We start from the raw sequence: 21,793 nt of genomic DNA, 5'->3' as shown, positions 1-21,793 counted from the left end.
CTCTGGCTACTGTGTGGCCCATGGCTTGGAGTAAGATAGGCTGGAGGCAAAGAGGCAGTTTGTAGGCTGCTATATAGTCACTTAGACTGAACATCGACGTTATCTGGTGGCCAGAGAGAAAGAAAGTGATGTACAGATTTGGAACTAACAAATAATATGAAACAGAAAGGATTTTATTTAAATATCAGGGAATGGTGAAGAAAAGGTGATGGTGATCTTTAAGATTTGGGACTGGGTTTCCCTCAGGAGATAGGAAATAGAAGGCAAGGGACAGGTTGATGAGAGAAGATGTTAGTTTGGATGCATTGAGTTTGAGGGGTCTGTGTGGCATCCAGTTGGGAATGTAGGGTAAGCACTTAAAATGGTGAGCCTAAAACTAAGGAGAGACTTCTGCCTTCAGTCACAATGGAGTAACAGGGCCTAGATTTACGTTTCTGCCTTAACAATGAAAAACCAGGTGAAATAGATGAAACAACAGTTCAGACATTGGACAAGGGGCAGTGCAAGGCAATGATCCTGAGGAAAGAAAGCAAACCAGGTGAGCCCTGCGAGTGCCCTGATTACTCCCTGGAAAGAGTTTCCAGGAGAAAGAGCTAGAGTGAGAGAGCAAGAGATTGGGAAAGAGAAGGAGGGATGGAGGGAGGGAGAGAGAGAATGCGCAAACGTGCTTCGGAGGCCTGCAGAGGGCTTCCCTCATGTCTGGCTGAGTGCTGATCCGCACAAGCACGTGAGAAAACGACCCAAGGCTGGGGAATGAACCACTAGAGAGAAGAAAGCAGAGCAATCTCAGAAACTCACAGAAGGCTGGGAACACTCTGAGTTCCAACAACTCCAAGTAGAAAGACATCCTAATACACAGAACATCAAATCAGGGAGGGTCCTCAGAGGAGCACTCTTCAGTAGTGAGGCCAACTTAGCCCTCGGCTAAGGGCTGCTCTGGACTGCCCTAACAAAGCCTAAAAGAAAATCGCAGAAGGATCCAACTGATTCCAGGTTTAGGTTGAATATCCTTTATCCAAAATGCCTGGGACCAGAAGTGTTTCAGATTTTAAATTTTTTTCAAAATCTGAACTTTGTATTATACTTACTGGTTCAGCATCCCTAATCTGAAATGCTCCAATGAGCCCTTCCTTCAGGCATCATATTTGCTCTCAAAAAGTTTCAGATTTGGGAGCATTTCGGGTTTTGAATATTTGGGATACTCACCCTGCAACTTAATTGTTTGTCAGAACAAAGCCCAACATTAACTATTTAAAGGATAAAACAAAGCCCAACATTGTAAAATCCAAAACATTTATCATCTAATCAAAAATCACCCAGGCATTCAAAAAATGAAGAGAAGAGGACGCATAACTAGAAGAAAAATCAATCACTAGTGCACATAATAAGAAATAGATATTTGGTCTTTGTCCTCAGTGCTTGACACAGAGCTTCTAAAATCCTTGGAAATTCTTGCATGATGATAGGAGCATCTTTTTTATTTTCAATAAGCCACTTTTAACCATACCTGAGTTTGTTCTAATGAGGTGACTCTTAGTGGGCTCCTGGATAGCTTAATGATGGGGGCTGGCTGCCAGAGGAACCAACCATGTGATTAGAGGATTAGAACTGGCAGCCCACCCCTAAGCCACTGGGGAAAGGAGAAGGGCTAGAGATTGAGTTCACTCACCAATGGTCGATGATTTCATCAAATGTGCCTGTGTAACAGGGCCTCCATAAAACCCTAAATGGCGGTTTGGAGAGTTCCCGGCAGGTAAACGTATCAGGGTGCTGGTGAGGTGGCACACCTGGAGAAGTCACGGAAGCTCCACGCCATTGCAAACCTTGCCCTAGGTGTCTCTTCCATTTGGCTATTCCTGAGTTGTATCCTTTATAATAAACCAGTAAATAGTAAATGAAGTGCCTTCCTGAGTTCTGTGAGCCATTCTAGCAAATGTTCATACCTGAGAAGGGGTCCTAGGAACCCCCAATTTATAGCCAGTTGGCCAGAAGGACAGGTGGCAACCTGGGACTTATGAAATGGGGAAGTCTTGCGAGACTGAGCCCTTAACCTGTGGGGTCTGCGTTAACTCCAGTTAATAATAGCACCAGAATTAAACTAAATCGCAGGACTCTCGGTTGGCATCCAGAGAGTTGCCAAATTGGTTGTTGGTGTGGAAAGAAACCACATATTTAGTGTTAGAAGTATTGTGGGTAAAAACAGTACAAGTAGGAAGATACCTAGAAATGACACAGATGACAGAATTAGCAGACAAAAATGTTAAAAGAGCTATTATAAACTTACTCCATGTAAAGAAGATAGAGGAAAATATGACTATGATGAGAAGAGAAATGAAAGATGTAATTAAGATGCAAGTCAAGCTTCTAGAGATTAGAAACACAGTATCTAAAATAAAAAATATGCTTTATGGAATTAGACACTGTCAAAAAAGATCTGAGAATTCAAATACATAGGTAGAAATACTTCAAAATAAAACACAGAGAGAAAAAATGCTGAAAAATGAAAACCGTTAACTTTGGAAAAATATTAAGTAAGCTAACATACACATACTTGGAATTTCAGGGGAAACGGCAGAAAAAATATTAGAAGAAATAATGCCTAATGTTTTCTCAAGTTTAATGAACACCACATATCCAAGAAACTCAAAAGACATTCAGTGGAAGAAACATGAAGAAAACCACACCAAGACATTGTATAATCAATTGTTGAAAGCCAATGATAAAAGGAAAATCTTAAGAGCAGCCAGAAAAGGGGCAGACACCCATTCTAGACAAATGTATTCAACCTTGTATTGGAGGCTTTAGCCAAGATGATGAGGCAATAAAATGAAACAAAAGCATCCAGGTTATGAAGGAACAAGTAACACTATCTTTACTCATACAAGACATAATCTTGTGTAATGAAAATCTAAGTTATCCACTAAAAAACTGTAACTAATAAATAAGTTCAGCAAGTTTGTAGGATACAAGATTATCACACAAAAGTCAGTTATAGTTCTATACACTTGCATTAAGAAAACAATTCAATTTACAAAAGAATCAAGAAGAATAAAACATTGAGGAAAAGACTTTTAAAAAGACGTGCAATATTATACACTAAAAATTACAAACTCCTTTGAAAGAAATTAAAGAAGACCTAAATAATAAATAAGACATCCTGTGTTCATGGATCAGAAGACTATATATTATTAAGACAGCAATACTCTTCAAACTGATCTACAGATTCAATCCAATCTCCATTAGAATACTGGCTGGTTTGTTTGTGCAAATTGACAAGCTGATCCTAAAATTTGTAAGAAAAAATTAAGGGATACAGAATAGCTGAACAACCTTGAAAAAGAACAAAGGTGGAGAACTCATCCTGATCTCAAAACTTACCACGAAGCTCTGTAGTCAAGGCAGCGTGGTAGTGGTATAAAGACAGACATACAGGTCAATGCAGTGGAATTGAGAACCCAGAAATAAATTTACATTTACGGTCAACCGATTTTCAACAGGATACCAAGACCATTCAATGGAGGTTAAATGGTTTTTTCCACCAAATGGTGCTGGAACAACTGAATATCCATATTCAAATGAATGAGCTGGGACCCCTACCTCACAACAATAACAAAATTAACTAAAAATGAATCAAAGACCTAAATGGAAGAGCCAAAACTATGAAGCTCTTAGAAGAAAACATAGGAAAAATCTTTGTAAGAAATCTTATGGTTTCTTACATATGACACCAAAAGCACAAGCAACAGAAGGAAGCTAGATAAATTAGACTTCATAAAAATGTAAAATATTTTGTGTTGCAAAGGACACTATAAAGAAAGTAAAGGCAACCACAGAATAGAACAAAATATCTGCAAACCATATCTCTGATAAGCATCTTGTTTATATCTAGAATATATAAAGAATGCTTACAACTCAATAATAAAAAGGCAACCCAATTTAAAAAATGGACAAGAGATATAAACAGACATTTTTCCAAGGAAGATATACAAATGGTCCATAAGCACAGTATTAGTCATCATTACTCACCAGGGAAATGTAAGCCAAAACCACAATGAGATACTACTTCACACTCACTAGAATGACTATACTTAAAATTACAGCTAATAACATGTATTGGCAAGAATGTGAAAAAAACTAAGACCCTCATACACTGCTAGTGGGAATGTAAAAAGCAGTAACCACTTAGGAAAACAGTCTGACAGTTCCTCAAAAGGTTGAACATAGATCCTAGGCATGTACCCAAGGAGTGAAAATATATGCTTATATAAAAATTTGGACACAAGAGTTTATATCAGCATTATTTATAACAGCTAAAATGTGGAAACACCCAAATGTTCATCAATTGATGAATGGATAAAGAAAATGTGGTTAACCCATACAATTGAATGTTATTCAGCAGTAAAAAGAAATGAAGTATTGATAAATGCTATGACATAGATGAAACTAGAAAATATTATACTAAGGAAAGAAGTCAGTTACAAAAGACCAATATTATGTGATTATATTTATATGAAATGTCCAGAATAGGCGAATCTATAGAGACAGAAAATAGATTAGTGGTTGCCTAAGGCTGGGGGGTGTAGGAAAAAGGGGAGCCTGCAAATGGGCATGGGTTTTCATTGCAGGGAGTAATGAAAATGTTCTAAAATAGATGGCAGTGATGGTCGTGCAACTTAAAACCTTTGAACTGTACACTAAAAATAGGCAAATCGTATGGTGTATGAATTATGTCCCAATAACTAGGTTTTTTTTTTTAACCTTTCTGATGACTTTCTGCAGAGGCTAATGTGAGAGATTTGAAACAGTTGTGGAGGAACTGGAGCAGGCCCAGGTCACAGGACCGCTGGGCATTGCTGGGGGCTTGCTGGAGGCTGTCGACCCTGAATTCGGACTAACGTCAGTTCATGAAGGAATTCCCCCCACCGCCTTAAACCAGGACTAAAGAAAGCAGGTAGTTACCATGTTCTAAGGTTGAGGTAGGAGACCAAGCGGCCAGATGGTGAGTGGTGGGCAGCCAAAGTGACAGGCAATAGAGCTCAGATAGGACAGGAGCAAGAGTTGATTCAGAGTGAGGGGGAAAACTAGGGCCCAGGGGCCTGAGGTCTCTATGAACAGAGTGGAGGTTTGGGAGACGCAATTCATAGGAGGTACACGAACATGAAGATTTCACATGTGGAACGGTTTCAAACAATCCCAAGATGCCAAGCAATGGGTGGATGAAAGGGAGATAACATTCTTCAAGTTGAAGACAATAAGCCAAGGTTCTCTTGCTTTGCTGTAGCCCTAAGTGGCTAGGTCATTAACTTTCCCACTAATTATGGCTATTCCAAACCTGCAGAGATAGGCTCCTATAAGTCAGCCATCAACCCCAAAGATGCCAGGCTCCTCACCTCCCCGCTTACAGCCCTGTGTCACCATGGGGGAAATACCATGCTTGTTGGCACCATCTTGAATTGTGCAGTTTTACCTGATATTAAGGGATACTGGCAGAGCCTTTCAACATGAAGTAGAGAGGTACCAAATCCCAGAAATGAGCTAGCCCAGAAACCCAGTGTGGCCAAGAGTCCCTGCCAGGCAGCCATCAGCTGTCGATATACAGTCCACACTATGCTCAGAGCCTCCATTCACATAAGGCAAGGTCATAGCCAAAGGACTACTCACTCCTGAGAAGCACCCTGACTCCCACGCAGTGATGCTGGCTCCCTCACCTGCAGTGCAGAGAAAGAGCCCTGAGCAGGGGGCCTGCGTTCTAGTTCCGAGTCTACCACGAACTTGCCGTGTGACCTTGGTTCATAACCTGAGGCCTGTTTTGCCTGTTACACGAGCGGTTGGGTGTGGGATCTCAAAAACTTCTTGCAGCCTTGAGAGTGGGTTCAGGAAAGAGGCTGTCATCAACTTACATCACTCAGAACACACCAGCTGCACACGCCAAAGGAGCTGAAGTTTCAAGCCTCATTAAGAGTCATCACAGCATAGTGATCCCTTTGGGGTTCACTACTTGTACCCCTCCTCCTCCTCCTGCTCCTTCCCAAGAGCCTGTGAAGTAGGCTCAAGTGATACACCCTCCCCCGCACCACCATCTTTCTCTTCATGAGATTTTCTTTAGGCTAAAAAGTCAACCTGGCTTGAGGCCATGTGTAGGAAAGGACAGCAACAGGGCCCCTGCCACAAAGGCCACACCCGAGACCCCTGGCTGTCCGCAGGGCTCCCCTTTTAGGGCACTATCGTCACAAACCTCATCAGAAACCTGGGACTGACATCCATGAGGAGGCAAAGCAGAGCCCCAGGTGCCTCCGGTTTCTCTGGCCTGGTCCCCTGGAAGGACAGGCAGACTTCCCAGGCATTGGGGACACTCAGCAGCTATTCTGCAGCTGGGAACAGGATCCTGTCATCTTGCCTCATCTGTACACAAGGCAGCACCCCCTCCTTCAAGGGGCAGTTGTTTGTGACTATCCTATGGGCCAAAAAACATATCCATGGGACCCCAACATGCATAAATGATAAATGAGGTCCTGGTCAGGAGCCTTAGGCAAGACCCACCTCGTGACGGTAGAAGGCAGCCTGGGGCGGGGCAACGGGAGGAAGGCAGGGGGGCTGGAGGCTCTGCCACCATGATTCCCTGTGTGGTCCTAGGCTGTGATGTGACCACATGTAGAGGACACCTCTTTTGTGAGAAGGCCTGGCTGAGAGTCCCAGGACAGGCTGGTGAACAGAGCCCAGGCCTCTGGGGCTGCTCATTAGCACCGCCCAGCTAGAGTCAGGGCAAAAAGACCACAGGAGAATCCAGGAGGACAAACCAAGGCCACAGCAGTCACACACAGTAAGAGCAGGCTTGGCCCAGTGGTCACGCCCTCCCCAAAATCCCATTCCACACACGCACCCCGGGCGCATATGGGGTCCGTGGCCCATGAGCCACCCATGTCCTCCTCCCACCCCCTCGCAGTCCCCTGTGGTTGGCCCTTTCCCAGGGCTGGCACCCTCCTCCCTTCCAGCTCACCGAGCGATCTCCCTTCCTTCCTTCCAGTACTTCCTCCTGGTTGTTCTCCTGAAGAGGAAAAGAAGGGGTGATTCTCCACACCCTTGCAGCCTCACCTCATCATCCCTGCCCGCTGCCTGACCTGGTCACTCAGGCCTCCCTCAGGGTCCTGGTCTCAGCTGCCTCAGTGGGTGAGTTACGTGACGGATCAGGGTGGAGGGACTTCCACAGAGTGCTTGCTCTGTGGGCCCCGGATGGCAGGCAGGCAGGCAGGCAGGCCAGACGAGGGCAGTGGCGACCCGAGCCATGGGAATGAAGCACTGGGGGGCGGGGGGGACAGGCAGAAGTTGGAAGGAGGAGCCCACCAGAAGATGCAGAGGGCCAGAGTGCGGAGCTGCCAGAGCCCTGCAGGCCAGGGGAGAGGCCCTTACTCCCATGGCGGAGGAGCCCCCTGAGGTCCTGGGCAGCTCCTGAGTAATGAAGCCTCCCTGATCACCTGTCTGGAGCATGAGGGGTTTGGAGGGGTGACCTGTGTGGGCCCATGTGGTGATAGGGGAGCAGCACCAATGGGAAGGAGGGGACTTGGAATGGAAAAGGGGTGAGGTCAGCGAGGGTGGAAGGGTGGAGCCGATGTAGGGGTGGGGCCCATGGGCTAAAGGCAGGATGTTGAAAGCTTACCGATCTCTTCGGTGGCCCCGTTTCAGGGGCCCAGGTTTCCTGTGCTGCTTTGAATGCTGAGATCCCATGGGCCGGGGAGTGCCTCCTGGGAACAAAATCCCTGTCTCGGCAAAGAAAGAAACCCAGAGAGCAGGCAAAGGTGTCCGGGCCCCCATTGTGGCGAGAGGATGGAGTGGGTTTGGGGGATGGTCCCACTTCAGGCTACACAGTAAGACCTGGAGCCTGTTGAAATTTCCTGTATTCACCTCAGGACTGAAACCAGCACAAGCCCACTTGGGTGTCTCCCTTCATCACCGTGGCAACGGTCAGACTAACAACCACCATCACCGATTCATCAGGACATGGACTCTTCTGCTGGTCGCAGTCCCCCTCCCAAACCCTTCAGGACCAGACCGAATCCTCGGGGTCTCAATGGCCATGCCACACAGGGACACTCAATTGCTGGTTTCCATGGCAATGCAGAGGCCAAGTCTCCCTGCATCTGTGGGTTACTATAGCAACCCAGGCAGAGCCAAGTGCACTGAGGATAAAGGCCCCATCTGAAGTAACCACAGAGGACACATTCACTGCTGCTCTCTCTGTGGCCAGCCCTGTGCTAGGGCTCAGGCTGTATGCTGGGAGGTCCACACATCGTGCCTTCTCGGGACTGATGGAAGCTCTAGGATTTGCTTGTCTGTGTCCTCAGCCTCCTGTCCCCTTGCTTCACCTGAAGTTCACCTGGTTGATCCTATCCACTCGCAAGGCTTTGCCTCCCACAACTCTTACCTTAAGAATATCCAAGCCCGCATCGTGGGCCCAGCCCTCTTATAAACTCTACCTACCTGCTCTCTGGACACCCCAGGTGTCCCAGAGCACCGCACATTGGGGTATGCAGATTAGAATTCCTGTGAGTCTGACTGTTGACTCTATACATTCTGTCTCTGTGCATGACATTACTCAGCCCCTTGAGGCACCACTGTAGCTTTCTGCTTTTCCCTGCTCACCTTCCTCTGCCAATCCGGACAATCATGAAGCACTTCTGATGCCATCCTCTTAGCATATCTCAGTTCTATCCACCTCGCCTTCCCCAGGCCAGTTCTGAGCTGACACCTCCCTGTCTGTTGCCCAGATCTTGGCATCATGATGGGTATCTACATCTAACTTGCTCCTCTCAAATCCATCCTTCAACTGGCAGCAGAGTGAGCTTCCTAAGACCATGTCCTCCCAGCCCACTCAAACCCTTCAAAAGCCCCCCACTGCCTCAGGACAGAATCTAAGCTGCTTTAGTCTGCCCGATGATTCTGCCAAGTGTCCAGCCTTATCTACTACCAGACCCTGGCTTTAACTCTGATGACATCGTCTTCTGCCTCTCCCTGCTCTCCCTCCAGCCCCACTACTTCCCGTCTGAGACTCAGGCCGGCACTTTCGCAAGCACAGCATCCTCCCTGCAGGTCTCCTTCCTGCCAAAACTCTCCGGTTGGTCATAGGGTTAAACCAAGGAAAGCGGACCAGGAAAAAAGGTGAACTTAGCTGTAGATGAAGCCAGCTTCCTCCAGGGAGGCCCATTCTTACCTTAAGGTTGGACCATGGGGCCCATGCTGAGGCTTGTGCCGTGACACCCTGGAGGACAACCGGGGAAAGATGGTCAAACAGAACCTCAGGGCTGGATAAACTGCATCTCTCAAGGGATATAGCTCCCCGGGGCAGGCAGCCCTTTTGAAGTTAAGCTGCTGGGTGGTGACTATGAAACCTCTTCATACCTACTCTGAGCATCAGGGTGCTTGCTATTCCCAGAGCAGTCCCTCCATCTCTGCAGCTGGCCATTGCTGCTTCACTGAAAGCTCAAACATGCTCCCTTCGGTCCTAGTTCTGTCCTTCAGGGCCCTGCAGAACATGACTCTTCAGTCTGTCACAGTGCTTTGCATTAGTGCATTTATTTATTTTTTTTGAGACAGAGTCTTGCCCTGTCACCAGGCTGGAGTACAGTGGCGTGATCTCAGCTCACTGCAAACTCACCTCCTCAGTTCGAGTGATTCCCCTGCCTTAGCCTCCCAAGTAGCTGACTACAGGCACACACCACCACACCCAGCTAATTTTTTTGTATTTTAGTAGAGACAGGGTTTCACTGTGTTGGTCAGGATGGTCTCGATCTCCTGACCTCGTGATACGCCTGCCTCGGTCTCCCAAACTGCTGGGATTACAGGCGTGAGCTACCGCGTCCAGCCACATCAGTGCATTTAATGGTGAGCATACCCTTCTAAGAAGGATGCTATTGTTAATATTTCACAAAAGGGAAACCTAGGGCTCAGAGAGGGGAATTCACTTGCCCAGTAAGTGGCAGAGTGCATAGGAGGAAAAGGAATCACGTATTCCTATCTGTGAGAAAATAGAATGACTTACTCTTGCCAGGCTGAGTGGCCAGCTGGCTCTGTGCTGCACTGGGGGCTCAGAAGAGAGATCACACAGTAGAACAGGACATGCATGTTCCAATGCATGTCCCCTGAGACTCTCAGGCCTCCCATGTGACAGGCATCTGGACGCCGAGTGGCCAGCTGGCCTAGGCCTGGACCTCGACATAACAGTGTCTCAAGTCCCAGCTGTAACTTGGCATCTTAGACACCCCTTCGACATTGCTCTTTCTGAAATGTCTGTTTATCTTTTAGACTAGTGGAGCACAGCCAGGGGAGCATAGCCAGTGGAGGACAGGGAGAGAGTGTTCTCTGGCGACAGGTGTACCCCCCACTGATGACCCTGCTCAGCAGAACAGAAGCCCTTCAGTGAATGAGACCTACCCTCTGCAGAAGGCTTGACAGCAAGCATGCGTGTCTACTTGAGCGTCTCACCTCCCTGTCACAAACAGATCACCACAGTTTTCCTCCAGCCTCATGCTGTCCTCTCCCTGGAGGAACGCAGGTACATGGAATATCCTCCACCTCCATGCATGTCCAGCGACATTTGAGATCAGCGTGTCAGGGACGCTGTCAGGCATGCCTGCACTCATCCAGCTCTGGCTGGACGTGATTCTAGGAGCACAGCAAGACCAGCATATTCTGTCTGCCAATACCACAGCAGTTACCCTGGCAACCTGCAGGCCCTCTGAGGTGTCTGATGGCTTGAAGCAGGGTCTAGTGGGATGGAATGGAGGAAGCAATGCGCCCTGGAAGGACAGCCCATGGAGGGGCCCTTTGGGTCCCCTGCTGCCCTGGGCACCTGCTTAGAGAGAAGCTGAGCCACCCTGCCTGAGGCAGTAGGCAGTGGGAGCTGAAGGGAGCGGGAGGTAGGGCCCAGCGGGAAGCGAGAGCAGTGGGGCCAGCGCCAGGGTGAGCTCAGTGAAGCTCTCGCCTGGGGCGCAGAATTTACAGATTTGCCAAAAAATTCAGCAGCCAAGAGATTTAATACTTAACATCAAATCAAAGCAAAACTGTCCATGATAAACAAGACTGGAGTTAGGATAAGGCAAGTGAGGCTGAGTCCTGCAAGTCCAGTGTTGTATCCTGTCTTTATTAAAATTTTGATTTTATTGTGCGTGTTTTGCATTCGTTTTGATTTTTAAAAAATACTGCACTATCATTTATCTTGATTACTGAGCTTGTTCCAGGTCCCTTGAATGTTGTACGTGAGGTCAGTGCGTCTGTAGCCTCACCTGAGTCTCAGCCCTGGAGGGAGGACAGACTGAGTCGGGAGGAGGAAGGAGGACGGTGCCACTGAAAACGCATCACGTGACAAGGAGCCAGGAGACACAGGTTCCCATGTGTCCCCTCCAGGGATTTTTCTCGATTCTGATAGAACCAGATTCAGATTTCAAAAGACTGTAACATGAAGATTGCTGCTGGAGAGCACAGGTGCCAAGCATGCACATGGATGCCTCCATATGGGCGACAGTGAGTCATAAGGTGGCACCCACCTCCTGCCCTCCGTCAGGGTGTCTGCTGAGGGGAGGAGATGGTAGAAAAAGAGGAGAGGGGAATAGAGAAGGTGGGCAGGGAAGAGGCTGGCAGTTTTACACAACTGGGAGCAGGAATGGCAGATGAGCTGTAATTGCTGAAGCTGAGAGAGGCTGTTGATAAATGTTCCTAATAATCAACCTTCAGATCTGACACCCAGCTCAGGCTGGGATTACTGTTTTGAATGGAAATTGAAGCCAAACCAATAATTACCCTGGTGAGCGATGCCAGTCTTACTCTGGAGCCTGTTTTAGGCAGGGAAGTGGCATCTGCATGTCAGCACCAGCCCATCAGGGAGATGATCCAGCAAAGGACTCCCTCCTGGGGTCACACCAAGAGCGCAAACTGGCCTGGACTCTGCCAACACAATGGGCCACAGTCAACGGGAATGCCCACCCTCTTCCTAGAACTCGCAGTGGGTGACGGACCCCCACCCATCGTCATCAGTCTTCAAGTAGAGTCCAGACCTCAGACCTCACTCCCACTGTTCTTTCCCCTTGGGCTTCATGGAAGTCCCTTGTTGATATCCTCCCATGCTGTCAGGTGCTTAGGGGGAGGGGTGGCTGTCCCCCAAACACAGGTGCAGCCCTCCAATAGCCACACACTGCTGTTAGACTGGGAGGCTCTTGGAATGGCCTGAGCTGGGGCCAGGTGAGAGGGCTGAGGCCACAGTAGGCCCCAGAGCTCCTCCCAGCCCTTGCCTCTGGTCCCTGATTGCTTCCAGACAAGGGCCAGGTATACCCCAAACTCTACCTAGAAACAAATGCCATTCTCTGGCCCTCCCTGTATCCCTGTGGTGCCTCTCATCCTGTCTAAAGAACTCCTAGAGTACTGGCACCAGCCAGAGCCAGGCCAGAGGGGAAATGGCTGCAAGGCTGCTCCTCTGTCTGAACAGAGCCCTCTCCCCAGAATACATTCTGAGCTTGGGTCTTTATTCCTGGCTTCTCCTTCGTCAGCTTGATGCTAAGAAAGCATTCACCAGACAAACTATGGCAGGATGAACGGTGACAACAGCACTCTCTAGTGTTTACACATCATGCCCCACCAAACACCTCTGCCATTTCTGCTGTGCCCGGCCCTGGGCTGGGGCAGGTGGCCCCGAGTAAGAAGGTCCCTGATCTCAGGGATGCCCGTCGGGGAGGAGTATAAGCAGGTGGGTAATTACACTGCAGGCAGTTTCTGAGGGCCCCTGCACTACAGAGACTGAAGAAGTCCGTGAGCTGCCTCAGGGGCAGGCAGAGCTCATCAGGCCTGGTGGGATTCAGAGTGTGTCTGACCACTGCCTTTAGGCTGAAATCGGACCTGTGAAAGGCCAGCAAGTATCAGAAAGTCCTGGAGTGCCCAAACGGGAGCAGACACCTCGACAGTGCCATCTTGTGGTGGCACAGCAGGAATGCAGCTCTGTCTTCAGGCACTGGAGTTTTCCTCTGCTCCAGTCCAGGCCCTGAAATGGACCCCTGAACTCAGGTGTGCAAAAGGGAACCAAGGAAATGGCTTTTGTTTTGTTTGCAAAGGCTTGGGGCTTGGAGGAAATGCGGCACGATGGGCCCCAGGGTGTGGAAGTGGCAGGGAAGCGGGCAGGGAAGCACGGTGCCTCTGGCGCCCCCGGTTCCCCTCCAGAGCACACTGGCACCCTCTAATTATCAGCTCACTTGGGAGTGTCTCCCCACTACTCTACCAGGACCTCAGCTCTGTCACCAGCCCACAGAGGGAGTGACAGGAAGCCCGTGCTCAGAACCGGCCTGCTTAGCCTCTCGGGTGACAAAACAGATTTGGGGGCCCAGAGCAGCTGTGCTCATCAGCAGTGAACTCGCCTTGCTCCTGTGGCCTAGGGAGAGGCTCACTGACAACTGGAGTCAGTCAAAGGTCCTCCTTCAGCCCTCTTGTTGCCCGGTCATTTCCTCTCTTGCCACAGAGAGGAGTAGTGACCAGATGTGAGGCAAACAGTCCCCAAAGAAATATTTCCAGGTGTGGAGGGCCTGGTGTGAGCCAGATGTGTGGAAGATGCAGAGGAACAGAGGGAGGAAAGGTGCCCAGTTGCGGGGGGAGAGGAAGGGAAGGGACACGTGTAGGTTAAGGGAAGTACACCCTGGGGACTATCTTAAGCGACAACTTTTCCTTGAAGGGCCAGCTCTGAGGTTGTAGCGTGAAAGCAGCCATAGACAACATTTAAACCAATAGATGTGTCTGTTTTTCAATCAGCAGTTTTTTACAACAGGCCGCTGGTCCACTCGCCATGGTTCACCGATCCAATCCACACTTACTGCCCATGGGAGGGTCTGTCCATGCTGACCATGGAGGCCACAGCGCAGTAATAACCTCATCCCAACCACTGCCAGCAAGTACCAGGCGCTCACCGGACTACCAGCCTACTTCACTGCTGCCTTGTGGGGCAATCCTTGCTGATGGTTGGGGGTGGGGGTGGGGGTGGCACTTGCGGTGTCACAAGGCTATAAGGGTCAGGACTGGAGTAGGAAAGGCCAGGGTGGAGAGAAGCTTGGCCATTCTGGACCCCCAATCTCACTTGTGTGCTCCTGGCTTTTCCCCAGACACGCAGGGGCGGGACACTCACCTGCTACGGGAGGCTCTGCACCGTCACGGCTGTTCCCCTTCCTTAGCCCAGGGGGTTTCTCTCTGTCCAGCTGCTGTCCCTCCAACCCCTTCCCAAGCAGGAAACCCCCAGAGGTAGGTGGGGGGATGGGACCAAACTGGCTCAAGGACACACCGCCAGACAGATGACACCCCGAGGAAGGCCAGGTGTCCCAAGGAGGGAGGGGGAGTAACCTGGCACCAGGACCCAGGGCCCGAGCAGAGGCCAGACTAGAACCAACCCTGCCCCGCGAGGCTGGGCCCTGTGGCCCCCACGCCGTCCCAGGACACACCGTGGGCCTGCACCAGCCTCCCCACCCCAGCTCCTGTCCCCTGCAGGTACAGCAGCCGCCACCAGCAGATCGCGCATCGCCGGCTCGGGCTGGTCCCTGGGCTCTCCAGTTACACTAAAAGTGAGACCAAGGAAGATGGTATCGAGCCTGCGCGGGCTCATCCAACATTGATGCGGCCCCGGATTGCCCCACAGCCCCTCCAAGCAGACCTAGGTCCCTGCTCTCAACTCCCTTGGGTTGGGCCCGGCAGGGAGCGAAGGGACCTCCAACCCACAACAGCTCACTGCCAGGGTCACACAGGGTCTGTTTGGCTCAGTGACCTCAATGGAGCTCTAGGTGCAGGAGCTCCTGCTTAAATCTTGAGGGCTTTTAAAGCCCACCGGCCTCCCAGAAACTGCCCAGGCAAGGTGCCTGTGGAAGCAGGCCTGCGGCCCCAGTACATATAATTGGGACCCAGGGAAGGGCCCAATCCCACCTCTTGGCCCCACCAAATGCAGGGCAAAAGAGAGGATCCCCCCAAGTCACCACACCGTTCACATAGTCAATTCCACTGCACACACCTGTTTCCATCGACCCACACACAACTGGGACACATCTACATGGCTACCCTTGATGGCACGCACACCCCTGTGCACACACCCCACCCAGATACACTCTTACTGATGTAACACTCAGAGGCATACACAGAAGCCTTCTCTCAGAGGAGCCCAACCCATCGTGGCCTCTGTTCTCTAAACACTTGGTGACGGAGAGGACGGAATATCACCCAGAATGTCAGACTGTGGAGAGAGGGGCTGGTGCCAGGAGACAATGCCCTTTCGGGACACTGTGGTATTCCTGGTATGTTGTTTCGTTGGTCTGCAGTGCCTGAGGAGGCCTGGAGGCAGAGCCATTGGGATTGAATCTTTATAGAGGAATGTGACCTTGCAGACGTAAACCTAGGCTGCCATTATCCTGGTGCCAACCCTCCCCGACTCCAAAGCCTCCCAGATCCGGGGACCTCTTCCCCCTGACCTCAGCTCTGTGCTCCTAGTTCTGACACTAGGGTCCCATCTGCTGGCACAGTTCTCTAACAATGTTCACCTGCAGAAATCTCCCTTTCCCCAAGGATGGACAAGCTGTTCCCTAAAGCCTGCTGACTTCTGCACCCTCCTCCCCAACACGTGCATATCTAGAGTTGTCTTTGTTCATATTCAGATCCAAAGACCAGGACACCTGCCCAAGGCTACAGAGGAACACACACCTGAGTCCGGAGATCCAACTGCTGCACCTTCAGGACAACCTACACAGCTTTGGATGGAGACCAAAGGTGTGTGTCTCCCCCAAGCACATGCTGGGCCAGAATCTCCCAGCTGAGACTCAGGCTCAGGATTTTCCAGAGTGAAGGCATTAAGCATCAACAGATACCCATGAGTCCCTACTTGGCAACTGCTCTCCAGACTGTGGGCACAGCTGGAGCTTCCTTCCATCTTTTCTCACAGATCTAGTGTCCCTGCCCAGGGTCTTCTTGCTTTTGTTGGAATTCATCCAGTGACCCTATCTGGAAAACCACAGTGGCTGATGACGTCAAACTTCAGTGCGGGCAAGTCCCGAGGGATCTGAGAAGTCCATGCCTCACCTTCACACCTGACTCCCCTCTCCATTGCCAATCACCCTGAGCCCCAATTATACCAGCTGCCCGGGAAACAGATCACCCCCCACTCACTGCCCTCTGATGCCATTCTGCACTGACCCTCTGGACCACTGCCCTCATCTGCCCCATCCAGTCCAGACGTCTTGGTCCTGTCCTGCTATAAATCCAACGAAAGAGAAGTAGCTGCACTAAAAAGTTCTGGAACAAAGCAGAGCCTCCAGTCCCCTGCCTCTGGTAGCCACCCAGCTCCTCTGGCCAGCAACCCCTAAGCTGGCACTGCCATGGCCAGGACCTCCGATCCCAGCTGTCCTGTTCTCATCCCTCCACCTTGGCCTTTCCAATCACAGAACACATTCCAAGGCCATAGGTCATATACTCACAGAATGTCAGAACTAGAGAGTGTTCAGTCCCTTTAGCGTCAGGGAACACAGGCCCAGGGAGCCAAGTGACTTGCCCGAAGGCGGATGAGAACTAAGGAGGGAGCCAGAAGCGAACTCCTGACTCTCTTCACAGTGCTCTAAGGCATCTTCCTGTTTCATAATACCACTTGTACAGCCGGTGACAGCATCACCTCCTTATCTCACAATAAGCCACTTGTGAGCCTTAATGCCACAGTGCTCAGCCGGACAGCTCCAGGCCTGGTCTGCTGTGCCACTCCCTGTCTCTGCCAGCTTCCCTGCTGATTCTCAGCACTAGGGACTGGAGTTAGCTGGGCTCATGTCCCTATGGGTCCCTTTGTGGTGATCTCTCAACCCTGTCTCTAAAACAAAAAACAAAAACAAAATCAAAAAAAGAAAAAAGAAAAAAAGAAGTAGCCCTCTTCAAAAAAAAAAGGCCAGCGTGGTGGCTAATGCCTGTAATCCCAGATCTTTGGGAGATCGAGGCGAGTGGATCACCTGAGGTCAGGAGTTTGAGACCAGCCTGGCCAACATAGTGAAACCCCCTCTCTACTAAAAATACAAAAAATAGCTAGGCATTGTGGTGGCCGCCTGTAATCCCAGCTACTCAGGAGGCTGAGACAGGAGAACTGCTTGAGCCCGAGAGGAGGAGGTTGCAGTGAGCCAAGATTGTGCCACTGCACTCCAGCCTGGGAGACAGAGCGAGACTTCGTCTCAAAAAATAATAATAAAAAAAAGAACCTGAGAGCCCAATCTTTAAAAGAGGAAGAAGCACATATTTTGTTAAGTTCTCCTAGAATGGTAAAGTAAGCCTTAGTACAAAAGGCTACTTTTACATTAAGAATTTGGCTACGCCGGGCGCGGTGGCTCAAGCGTGTAATCCCAGCACTGTGGGAGGCCGAGGCGGGTGGATCACGGGTCAAGAGATCAAGACCATCCTGGTCAACATGGTGAAACCCCGTCTCTACTAAAACTACAAAAAATTAGCTGGGCATGGTGGCGCGTGCCTGTAATCCCAGCGACTCAGGAGGCTGGGGCAGGAGAATTGCCTGAACCCGGGAGGCGGAGGTTGCGGTGAGCCGAGATCGCGCCATTGCACTCCAGCCTGGGTAACAAGAGCGAAACTCCGTCTCAAAAAAAAAAAAAAATAAAAATAAAAGAATTTGGCTACTTCTTCAACTCAACAGAAACCTAACTGTGCAGAGAGTATCACCAGCAACTGCATGCCTTGTTTGGGAACCAAGGGCCAGAAGAAAGCCACAAGAAGGTATGTTGCAGAGGAGACCAGTCTGGACCAGAATCCACCTGTGGTCACAGATACAGTATAAAACAAGGGTCAAGAGTCCAGAAATAAACCCATACACTTATGGCCAGTTGATTTGGGGGTTTTATTTTTGGTTTTTTTCTTGAGACAAGGTCTTGGTCTGTTGCTCAGGCTGGAATGCAGTGGTGTAATCATGGCTCACTGCAACCTCAACCTCCTGGATTCAAGTGATCTCACCTCAGCCTCCCAAGTAGCTGGTACTACAGGCATCTGTCACCATGCCCTGCTAATTAAAAAAATTTTTTGGTAGAGATAGGGTCTCACTATGTTGCCCAGGCTGGTCTCAAACTTCTAGACTCAAGCAATCTTCCTACCTGAGACTCCCAAAGTGCTGGGATTACAGGCATGAGCCACAGTGCCCGACTGACCAATTGATTTTTGACCAGGGTGCCAAGTCCGAGAGAAAAAGTAGAAACAAATAGTGCTGCGACAACTGGATTTTCTTTCATGCAAAAGAATGAAGTAGGACCACAACTCCTACTATATACAGAAAGTTATTCAAAATGGAAATTAACTCAAAATTGACATAAACATAAGCTCTGAAACTACAAAAGACAGAAGAAAACAGGTAAATCTTCATGGCCTTGGATTTGGCAATGGATTCTTAGATATGGCACTAAAAGCATAACCAAAAAAAGAAAAAAGACAAACTGGACTTCATCAAAATTGAAACTTGTGCTTCAAAGGACCTTACTAAGAAAGTGAGAAGACAAAAATGGAAAATATTTGCAAATCATACATCTGAAAAGAATTAATATTGAGAATGTATAAAGAATTCCCACATCTCAACAACAAAAAGACAACCAAATTAAAAATGGCAGGAACTTGAATGGACATTTCTCTATGATATAAATGGCCAAATAAGCACCAGAAATAATACTCATCATCTGTCACCAAGGAAATGCAAATCAAAACCATGATAAGATGCCACTTCCTAGACTATACTAGGATGACTATAATAATAATTATAATAACAACCCAGAAATTAACAAGTATTGGTGAGGTAGTGGAGAAATGGGTACCCTTGTACAGTGCTGATGGAAATGTAAAATAATGCAGTCTTTGTAGAAAATAGTTTCACAGTTTTTCAAAAAGCTAAAGATAGAATTACCATTACCAAACAGCAATTCTATTCTTAGGTCTACACTACCCAGAAGAATTGAAAACAGGGACTCAAATGGATATGTGCACACCAATGTTCATTGGAGCATTTTCACAATAGCCAAAAAGAGAAACAATCCAGGGTCCATCAGCAGATGAATGTATAAACAAAACGCTGGCCGTGTGTGGTGGCTCACGCCTGTAATCCCAGCACTTTGGGAGGCTGAGGCGGGTGGATCACTTGAGATCAGGAGTTAGAGACCAGCCTGGCCAACATGGTAAAACTCCATCTCTACTAAAAATACAAAAATTAGTTGGGTGTGGTAGTAGGTGTTGTAATCACAGATACTCAGGAGGCTGAGGCAGGAGAACCACCTTAACCTAGGAGGCAGAAGCTGTGGTGAGCCGAGATTGAGCCATTGCACTCCACCCTGGGTGACAAAGTGAGACTCCATCTCAAAAAATAAAATAAAAATTTTAAAAAATTTTAAATTAAAAAAACCAACAAAATGTGGCATATGCATACAATGGAATTATTCAGCCCAAAAATATATGCTATAACATGAATGAATCTTGAAAACATTATACTATGCAAAATAAGCCAGACACAAAAGGAAAAATACTGTATGATTTCATTTATATGAAATATCTAAAATAGGCAATTTATAGAGACAGAAAATAGAATAGAGGTTATCAGAGGCTAAGATGGGGATGAATGAGAAGTTATTTCTTAATGGGTAGAGAGTTTTTGTTTAGGGTAATGAAAAGATTCTGAAAATAGATCATGGTGATGGTTGCATAATACTATGAATGTAATTGATGCCATGGTATTGTATACTTAGAAATCATTGAAATAACTCATTTTATGTTATATGTATTTTACCACAATTAAAAATCCAAGTACATGCTATACACTAAGAATGAAAAATCAGAAACTGAGTTAAAAAAATATTTATATTATTGAAAAATATGCAGAATTTAGGGACACGCCTTAAAAAAGAGGTGAAAGACATATGCTGAAAACTACAAATATTACTGAGAGAAATTAAGATAATCTAAATAAACAGAGATACATACCATGTTCATGAATAGGAAGGCCCAGTGTTACTAAGATGTCAGCTCTCCCCAAATTGATCTATAAAGTTTACAAAATTCCAATCAAAATCCCAGGAGGTTTTTTTGGGGAGTAGGGGGTAGAACTTGAAAAACTTATTGTTAAATTAGTGTGAAATTGAAAAGGACCTAGAATAGTCAAAACAACTTTGTAAAAAGAAGACAAAGTTAAAGGCCTAAACTGCCAGATTTCAGTATTTATTATATAAATATTTTTTGGTATTGGCATCAATAAAGACACATGGATCAAGATAACAGAAAAGAGGGTATAAACTTACAAACAATAATCAACTGATTTTCTATAAAGGTACAAAGGCAATTTAGCAGAAAAAAGAAGGTCTTTTTCAATTAATGCTGTGGGAACAATTGGATACCCACTTTTTAAAATGAATCTCATACCATATTCAAAAAAGTTAACTTAAAATGTAACAAAGATCTAAATTTAAAACGCAAAATTAGAAAATTCCTAGGAAAATCTTTGTCACCTCATAGTAGTCAATGATTTCTTAGATACAACATCAGAAGATCAGAACAATCTATTGAAAAAATTGATAAACTGGATTTCACCAAAAGCAAAAACTTCTGCTCTTGAAAATACATAAGAAAATGAAAAGAAAGCCATAGACTTGAAGAAAATATTGCAAGTTATATATCTGATAAAGGACGTGTATCCAGAATATACAAAGAACTCTCAAAACTCAAAAAGGAAACAACCCAACTTTAAGATGGGTTGTTAAACATTCTAACAGAAACTTCTCCAAAGAAGAGATTTGAATAGCAAATAAGCACATGGAAAGATGCTCAACACCATTAGTCATCAAGGAAATACAAAATGAAACCATAATGACATATCATTGCATACCTGTTAGAATGGCTAAAATTAAAAACACTGGTTGTGCCAACTGTCACAGAAATGTAGAGGAATTGGAACTCTCATATAGAGTTATTGAGAATGTAAAACAGTCCAGGCACTTTGGAAAAGTTGGGCAGTTTCTTAAAAAGTTAAATGTAGACCTATAATATGATTCAGCCATTCCACTGCTTTGCTAGGTATTTGCCTAAGAGAAACAAAAACATATGTCCATACAAAGACTTGTACATGAATATTCACAAAAGCTTTATTTGTAATAGCCAAAAAGTGGAAACAACCCAACAACAGGTAGTGGAATAAACAAAATATGATATATCCATGAATACCACTCAGCAATAAAAGGAAATGCTCTATTAATTCATGTAACAATATTGAAGAATATCACAACAATTACACTGTCTGAAAGAGGCCAAACAAAAAAAGGGTTCATACTGATTATTCCATTTATACAAAACTCTAGGAAACAAAGCAGATCAGTGGTTCCCTGAGGATGGGTGGAGAGGGCGTGGGGAGTTGGAAGAGGAGCAAGAAGGAAGTTTTACAAAGAGGCAGGAGGACACATAGGTTTCCATGTTGTTCCCAAGCACACTAGGCACACTCCTACCTCAGGACCTTGTTACTTGCTTCTCCTTTCCATGGAGCATTCTTTCATTAACCACGTGACTCATTCCCTCGCCTCTTTCAGATCTCTGATTAAATACCCCCCATCAGAGTTTCCCTGACCACACTATATGACATAGCACACTCACCACCCCCAGCACCCCTATGCAGTCAGACTCTCTCCTCCGTACTCTGCTTTTTCTTCTTAGCACTTTATCATATTATATAAGCCTTTTAGCACTGACACATTATATATATATATATATACACACACACACACACACACATATATAT

General features: G+C 47.3%; 1 protein-coding gene across 3 annotated transcripts in view; it reads right to left on the bottom strand.

Annotated features, from left to right (window-relative positions):
• Window positions 1–21,793, bottom strand: part of TUB (TUB bipartite transcription factor) — an 87,631-nt gene that overhangs the window by 59,626 nt on the left and 6,212 nt on the right. Inside the window, exons 1-2 of one of the 3 annotated variants that reach the window (XM_032240653.1) lie at window positions 7,655–7,824; window positions 6,998–7,045 (exon numbers count right to left, since the gene is read on the bottom strand). The exons of the other annotated variants lie outside the window; for them this stretch is intronic. Of the exons in view, the coding sequence (XP_032096544.1) occupies window positions 6,998–7,045; window positions 7,655–7,809 (203 nt within the window). The 5' untranslated portion in view covers window positions 7,810–7,824. Of the gene's footprint in view, window positions 1–6,997; window positions 7,046–7,654; window positions 7,825–21,793 lie in introns of those variants that run through there. 3 annotated transcript variants of the gene reach the window in all.

This window comes from Sapajus apella, unplaced genomic scaffold (assembly GCF_009761245.1).
Source record: "Sapajus apella isolate SASKATOON/1434 unplaced genomic scaffold, GSC_monkey_1.0 scaffold47, whole genome shotgun sequence".
Taxonomy (NCBI): domain Eukaryota; kingdom Metazoa; phylum Chordata; class Mammalia; order Primates; family Cebidae; genus Sapajus; species Sapajus apella.
This window is presented reverse-complemented; position numbering and strand designations above follow the sequence as displayed.